General features: G+C 40.9%; 1 protein-coding gene across 1 annotated transcript in view; it reads left to right on the top strand.

Moving 5' to 3' along the window:
- Positions 1-1,276: 1,276 nt before the first annotated feature.
- Positions 1,277-8,545, top strand: part of KIRREL3 (kirre like nephrin family adhesion molecule 3) — a gene marked incomplete at its 5' end in the record, with an annotated part of 152,255 nt that continues 144,986 nt past the window's right edge. The window contains one exon of the mRNA XM_015821452.1: positions 1,277-1,434. Coding sequence (XP_015676938.1) covers positions 1,277-1,434 — 158 coding nt within the window. The remainder of the gene's footprint in view (positions 1,435-8,545) is intronic.

Below are 8,545 nucleotides of genomic sequence, written 5' to 3'. Positions count from 1 at the left end.
ATTTGGTAATCTATCCCACCAAATGTGGTTCAGTTTGATTTGAGGATCACAGCTACAGCTAAGCAAAGCAACCATCTAACTTACCACCCAAATCTGCAGAGTACTTTTTACACAGCATATAAGAAGCAGAAATAAATCCTTCTCGTGAACACTACCTCTTCACTTACCTTATAGTAACACTTAAAGTCATCCCCATAAAATAGTTATGACTGCATTTTATTTTGCTTTCATATAAAAATTTTTTAGATTGGTTTGCTCTAAAGGGAGACCCTGCATGAGTAGATAAACATTAGAAAGAGGAGCGAAGAAGCAAGCTAATTTGTATTTAATTCCACTTCCATGATGTCGTATCCAAAAATCACATGAAATTTCAATTAATTCTCCGGGTAATATCCGAGAACAGTTTTCTCTGGAATAAAGGCTACACCTGGGTTCTGATTTACAAAGCAGGAATAGATTTTAAAATAACCTCAACAGACGTAAACAGGCATTGGGCTGGGAGGAAAGAAAGCAACCCTTTAATCAATCTTTAACCAAACACCCTGTTCTGTATGAACAAGTGTGCCATCAAAGAAGGTTAACTAATCAGCATTCAGTCCTCTTGTATAAGCCATGTTATTTGGTTATAGCTAATTCTCCTTGTACAATGCACACTGTTCTGAACAATAATTCAATGCAGCTTGGTTAGGAAGCATCTTGTTATTGACAAAAGAACAGTTACTATTATAAGCAGATCTCTAACAAACAACAACTTGGTAGATTTGCAATGCCAACCCAGGCATGGATTTCTGCAATGCCAACCCAGGCATGGATTTCTGCAAGTTGTATCCACTGTTTTTTTGCAGTCTGTCTAACTAATTTCCTAACGGTCTCTTGATTTGGTGTATAAAATTAGGTTATATTGTTTGGGGGACCTTTGTGTTTCCTAGCAGGATTGCTGATTTGGTGAATCATTTTCACCACAAAGAGGGGGCTCAACCTATTCTCCTGAAGGCAGGACAAGGAGCAATGGATGGAACTAAGGACAAATTTCTTGACAGTTAGAACAATTAATTAATAGAACAGCTTGCTTTCAGAAGTTGTGAGTGCTCCATCACTGGAGGCTTTTAAGGAGAGACTGGACAGGCACTTGTCTGAAATGGTATAGGGTCTCCTACCAGAGCAGGGGAGTTGGACTATAAGACCTCCAAGGTCCCTTCCAACTTTGTTATTCTGATATTCTATTATAATTTATTTTGATGCTCCTGAATCTCATCATACTCTGTTTCCTTCACAGTACCTCCGGATGATCCAATCATCATTGGAGGACCGATCATCAGTCTGCGAGCTGGTGACCCCCTGAATCTTACCTGTCATGCTGACAATGCCAAACCAGCAGCGTCTATCATCTGGATGAGGAGGGGAGAAGTCATCAATGGAGCAACCTATTCCAAGGTAAGCAGATCTGACACCTGGAAGGGAGCAAGCAAAGATAGTTTGGGTTTACAGAGTTTGCCACCAGGAGCTTTTGAATGAAGTATAGGTAGTCCTCCACTTACGACCACAGTTTTTGTTGCTAAGCAACGCAGTTTTGCTAAGTGACTTGGGCCTGGTTTTACAACCTTTTTTATCACTGTTGTTTGTCACAAATGGCATGACCTCAGGATTCAACCATTGTAAATACATGCCAATTGCCAGTGGCCAAGCACCCAAATTCGACCATGTGATTGTGGGGATGCTGTAACCCTTGTAAGTGGTAAGGACCAGTGGTAAGTCACTTTTTTCAGTGCTGTTGTCATACTGAACAGCCACTAAATTAGTGGCTGTAAGCAGTGGTGGGATTCAAATACATGAACAACCGGTTCTCTGTGTGGATGCCGCTTCCGAAAGTCCATTCTGGGCCTGGGCAAGAAAAAATTAGCTACCGGTTCTGCCGAACTGGTGCGAACTGGCTGAATCCCACCACTGGTTGTAAGTTGAGAACTGCCTTTGTTCAGATGCCTTCTTCTTGGAGATTTCAGCCCACATTCTTTCTGTCATACAACTCACGTCCTCACATCTGGCATTCCATCCCAGCACTGAATCCAGACCTACTTAGTTTTAGAAAAGAGGGGGAATTATATGCTGTTTTACAATGCTCTGGGATCTTCTTTTTGAAGAACAATAGAAGTAGAATAAGTAGTCGGGATAATGTTCTTTTCTCTAAATCGTAATATAAGAAGCTCAAGTGATATGGGGTAGGTGCTCAGCAGAAAAGCCAGAATGGATAAATATACTATTGTTTCATATATTACATAGCGTTGTATGAAATCCAAATGACCAATAGGCACCCACAACCTGGATCCCACAGAGGCTGAAATAATACCACGCCACTTTGGAAAATGGGGGTGGGGAAAGGACCCAAACATGGAGACAAGCAAAGACAGAACTGTAAAAACCAAGGATTTGGGACAAAACAAACTTTATTCAGGGCAAATTGTCCCCCTGCAGCTGGAGAGGCCATAAGCTAGACTGTACACCATCCTTTGGTCTCCAGCTGAGCATTTTGCCAATATGACACCGGGCTATAATTTCTGAAAGAGCGCTCGGTGCCTGAGTGCAGCATTATATTAGTTTCTAAGAGTTTTATTTCCACTGTAAAGAAAAACTCTGCTGCTGAAAACACCACTAAAGGTGCCTCACGGGCAAGCAAAAAGCAGGAGACTTCAGGAAGAAAAGGCTGTGGAAAGTAATAGCTCTCACCTCTGCATATTATAAACCACCATCTTGAAGATGTCAGCCTCACCTTCGTGCCTTTTGGCACAACTTTTATCTTGGGCTGCCTTGAAGTTTTATTATTATTATTATTATTATTATTATTATTGCAGGGATGGAAATCTAGGTTCATATGATTTTGTTGTATGTTTGTATTTGGATGGCAAGAAGATGCCACTTTCTCGATGATTGATCCTTGTTGGTGTGGCTGGTTGAAAGTGAGAAGGCAGAAGGAAGAAGCTTAGATACCCAGCAACAGACATGATGGTGAAGAATGCTTAGTAGGTAGGCTCAGCTGTGAAGTCCAAAGACTATCCTGAACAAAACCTGATCTGAATCTGTAGTCCAATACAGTTTTGAGATGATGTGAAGCATAATTCATCATTTCTGAAAAGCATCCAGTTGGAGAGAACTGGTCTATTCTTGTTGATCCATACTTGCTGGCTTCAGGCTTCTGGCAAAAGGTTTTCTCCTCCTCACCAGAAAAATTAAGAATCTGGAACTTCCCATTGACACAGCTGCAATGAGATTCAGGACTCACAACTAAGGAAGGTCAAGTCCAGAATCAAGGAAGGTTTGATTGGCTATGATGAGATTGTCCAAGTAAAGTCCCAGCTTGGTCAGGAATAGAATAGAATAGAATAGAATAGAATAGACCTTGGAGGTCTTCTAGTCCAGCCCCCTGCTCAGGCAGGAAACCCTATACCATTTCAGACATTGTCTAGTATCTCTTCTTAAAAGATTCCAGTGATGGAGCACCCACGATTTCTGGAGGCAAGCTGTTTCACTGGTTAATTGTCCTCACTGTCAGGAACTTTCTCCTTAATTCCAGGTTGATTCTCTCCTTGACCAGTTTCCAACCATTGTTTCTCATCCTTCCCTCTGGTGCTCTGGTGAACAACCTGACCCCCCTCTGCCTTGTGGCAGCCCCTCAGATACTGGAACACTGCTATCACGTCTCCCCTATTCTTTTCTTTAGACTAGCCAGACCCAACTCCCGCAGCCGTTCTTTGTATGTTTTCGCCTCCAGGCCTTTGATCATCTTAGTTGCCCTTCTCTGAATTTTTTCCAAACTCTCAACATCTTCTTTGTGATATGGTGACCAAAATTGGCGGCAGTATTCCAGGTGTGGTCTTACAAGGGCTTTGTAAAGTGTTACTAATACTTTGCGTGATCTTGATTCTGCGCCTCTGTTTATACAACCCAGGATTGTGATCTGTTTGGTTCTTGTTGAAAGGAGCCAATCACCACTCTAATTGGATGTCTGGAACTAATCCAGGACCTAGGAAATCTTAACAGATGGGAGATATTGTTTTCCCAACAGAGGTTTCACTACATGTGGCAATTGCAGACCAAACTGGGACCAGCCCCACATTCACACCATATCTATGCACAGGAACTGCATGTCTCAATCCTTTGAATGGCAGATACTCATTTCTCTGAAGTGATTGTTTGCTTGCTTGCTTGCTTTTGTTTGTTCAGTGCAAAGTGCTTCTGCTTTTGTGAACATCATATCTGATGTTGTTTGGAAGCGATCCAAACTGCATACAGAGATTCTTTGTGTACAATTTATAATTTAGTGGCAAAACATCAGATTTGCATGCAAATGTTCCCAGGTTCAGTGGTTAGCACCTATAGTAAACTCTTGCACGAAGCTCAGAAACTGGAAAATGGCTGCCAGTTGAGACTGACAGCATTAGGCTGAATGGCCAACAGTCTGGCTTAGCGTAAAGGCAACTTCTAATATTCTTATGGAGACATATGCAGCTTTTGTTCCAAAAATGCTTGGAGGCCCATGCTGATATTGTCCCTTATTCCACAGTTTCATAACCATGGATATGGTCTTCTGAATACTTCCAGAAGACAGGCCTGTTCCTCCTCCCATCAATGAGCACAAATTGAAGAAGTATTGACATGTTGATCAGTGTACACTAGCAAGATCAGGAACAGAAGAAGGCAGAAATAATATCGAACAATATTGCCTTACAGACAGAGCCAGTTTGGCGTTGTGGTTAAGGCGCCAAACTAGAAATTGGGAGTTCAAACTCCATCTTAAGCACAAATCCAGCTGGATGTCCTCAAGCTAGCCACACACTCTCAGCCCTGTAAAGAAAAGGGCAAACGCAAAACACTTCGGAAAATCTTGCTCAGAAGATGTAGGGACCAATGCAGAATCTAGAGCAGGCACTCGCTAGGAGTCAACGCTGATTTTTGAAGGCCACTCCAAAATTTTCCTTCTATGTAAAATACAGGTAGTTCTCGACTTACAGCCATTTATGTAGTGACCGTTCAAAGTTACAACGGCCCTGAAAAACATGACAGTCACACGTATGACCATTGCAGCATCCCCATGGTCATAGGATTAAAATTTGGATGCTTGGCAACTGGTTCATATTTATGATGGTTGCCGTGACCTGGGGTCATGTGATTTCCCTTTTGTAGCCCTTCTGTCAAGCAAAGTCAATGCAAAAGCCAGATTCATTTTACAGTTGTGTTACTAACTTAACAACTGCAGTGATCCACTTAACAGCTGTGGCAGGAAAGGTCCTAAAATGGGGCAGAATTCACTTAACTGTCTCACTTATCAACAGAAATCTTGGGCTCAATTTTGGTGGTAAGTCGAGGACTACCTATACAAAGAGTCCCTCTTTTTTTCACTTTCTGTGACCTTGGTTAGTTAAAATATCTTTGGGGCTAGGCTGCCTTCTGCTCTCTGCCTTCATCCCCCTTTACAAACTCCATCCTTTGGGCACTGATCTGCTATCGTGGAATGAGCCCAGCCTCTGATTTATTCTGATTTATTCTGACCTGTTTCTCGAGGCCATCTGATTTGCCTGCAATCTCACCAGAAGATTCTTGCTTTATTACACCTGAACCCTAAGACATTTAATTCTTCCTAAACATGGGCCATCATTTCGGAAAGAACCTCTGGGAGACCAAAGTTGCAAGAGAAAAAGGAAATGGGAGTAGAAAAGATAAGGCATGGATTTCGGAAAGCCCAACACAGATGGTGCTATTTGCACCTTGGTGTTTTGAAATCCCTTTTCCGATCTCTCCTGTTTCTTTTAGATGCCTTTGCTCACTCTTCCTACTCCCCTACTCCCCTTCTATGGGTCGTCTCCATCGACACCAGAAGCACACACTCTTGTTTTTCAGAATACCGTGAGAATGCAGAAGAGGAATTAAGTCAGGGGCTTAACTTTGCCTCCCGAAATTCCAGACACCGGCCAAGACTAATTAGAACCACTGTTCCCTACCCTCATTTTGTGTTGAATTAATTCCAGTCTGGTCCATTAATGTGACATTCTGCCTGCAGATTTTTTCTGAGCCTGGTACAAAAACCTGCTTGCCCTCTCCTATTTATAAGTCTACTCCCTTATGTAAAAGAAAGAGAAAAAGAAAAAGAAAAAAAAGAGTAGAATGCATCAAATCTCTTTCTATCCTATCTATACCCAATTCCAGATTAGGTGAAGCTATTCAATCCCAGAATGAGGTTGCTAAATTGCTAAAATAAATACTGGTATTCCAGTAAAGTAGTCCTCGACTTATAACAGTTCATTTAGTGACCGTTCAGAGTTAACAACGGCACTGAAAAAAATGACTTACGACCGTTTTTCACACTTACGACCGTTGCAGCATCCCCACGGTCACGTGATCAAAATTCAGATGCTTGGCAACTGGTTCATATTTATGACGGTTGCAGCGTCCTGGGATCATGTGATCTCCTTTTGCATCTTTCAGACAAGCAAAGTCAACGGGGAAGCCAGATTCTCTTAACGGCCATGTTACTAACTTAACAACTGCAGTGATTCACTTAACAACTGTGGCAAGAAAGGTTGTAAAATGAGGCAAAATTCATTTAACAAGTGTTTCACTTAGCAACATAAATTTTGGGCTCAAATGTGGCCATAAGTCAAGGACTTCCTGTATTTGTTTTCCTAAGATGATGAATTCCACCTGGATTAGGTTTCCAGTCCATATATCCAACCTATCTGAAAAGATGCAGAATGATGTTCTTTAATGGTCTCCTTTTGCAAAGCTTGCTAGAAGTACGTTCTATAGCTCTCTACATACGTTCATTTGGAATTACCTCAGATCCTCCTTAAGGATCCGTTCAAAACAAAACAAAACAGGGATTTCTGTTTAGATAAAAAAAATACCTTAGCCTGCCAAAGCAAACTTCACTGTAACCTGGACAGTAGCAAAATGAATTCTGCCATTGTCTCTTATTTGTCCTTGGGTGGAGAAGGCATAAAATTGGCATAATAATATTGTGCTTTTTACGAAAGTTATATTATAAATAAATAATATAATTTTAATTATAATTTTAAATTTTATATATGCAGGCAGGCAGGCAGGCAGGCAGGCAGGCAGGCAGGCAGGCAGGCAGGCAGGCAGGCAGGCAGACAGACAGACAGACAGACAGACAGACAGACAGACAGACAGATAGATATAAAATTTTAGAAGCTGGGTCCTTTTTAAATACACCTAGACAAACAGATTCAGATTTGTCTGAATGTTTATTGTTTGGCAAGGTTTTTGGGGATGTTTTTTTTAAAGATTTGGTATATATAATATTTTTTTAGATTTGTTATGTTTTTTTTTCCAGTACTGAAAGACATATGGGGAGACAGATTTGGACTGACCACAATTTTCTACTTTTAAACTCTGTTCCCATTATGTTACTTCATTATCAAGAGCTTAAGAGAGATAATGAGGGTAATAGAAGAATGTTCGAATTAATTCTAAGTATGAAAAAACAGGTTTTTAAAAGTGCTATGAAAAATGTATTAAAATTAATTAAAATCCAATTAATTAAAATCCACAACCCACCTTCCACTGCCTGAATCCCAAAACCAACCCAAATAGAAAGACTATAAGAAAATAGGAATTAATTTCCTATTTCAGGGGAGGATTAACAAATATAACCGAACAGGCAAAGGAGAACATGGACAATTGGAAAAGAGGACAGAATAACTGTATCATTTTCTTGGCATCTACAGCAAAACCTACAATGGAAAACTGCAAAAAAATATACAGTGGTATCTTGATACTCATCACTAATTGGTTCTGGGAGATATGATGAGTACCAAACATTTTTTTCCCCATAAGGTATAATGTACTGAGTCAAAGGCAGCTGACAACAACACATTCTAGCTTTTTCATTGAGTACCAAACAAACAATGAGTTCAGGGACAAAATTTTCATGTCAAAATGCATTGAGTATCAATTTTGATAAAAACAGTTGAGTACCAAGGCACAATGTACTTAGGTCTACATGTATATGAAATTACTTGTTCCAGAATTATTTTTTTTCAGTTGCAATTCTTTTCCAACAAAGCTTTATTTTCAGGACCCCATGCTAGCAATAATAGACAATCAACGATGGTGCAATTTCCAAATTTCACCATAGAATGTATTTATTTATTTATTTATTATTTAAATTTATATACCGCCCTATCTCCCTTACGGGACTCAGGGCGGTGAACAGGCAATAATAAAAATCACGGTAAATATTACATAAAAGCCTGCTCTAAAATATAAAACCCCTAACAAAACCCAATCAAAACTACACCAGGCCGGCCGCATGGAACAGATGAGTTTTCAGGGCTTGGCGGAAGAGGCGCAGGTCCGCAATTGTACGTAGGTCGGGGGGCAGGTCATTCCAGAGGGCAGGAGCTGCCACAGAGAAGGCTCTCCCCCTGGGGGTCGCCAGCCGGCATTGGCTGGCCGACGGTACCCTAAGGAGGCCCTCTCTGTGGGAGCGGACTGGTCGAAGGGAGATATTTGGTAGGAGGCGGTCTTGCAAATA

The sequence above is a fragment of the Protobothrops mucrosquamatus genome, unplaced genomic scaffold (assembly GCF_001527695.2).
Source record: "Protobothrops mucrosquamatus isolate PMUCROS unplaced genomic scaffold, P.Mucros_1.0 scaffold1333, whole genome shotgun sequence".
In the NCBI taxonomy this organism is placed as follows: domain Eukaryota; kingdom Metazoa; phylum Chordata; class Lepidosauria; order Squamata; family Viperidae; genus Protobothrops; species Protobothrops mucrosquamatus.
This window is presented reverse-complemented; position numbering and strand designations above follow the sequence as displayed.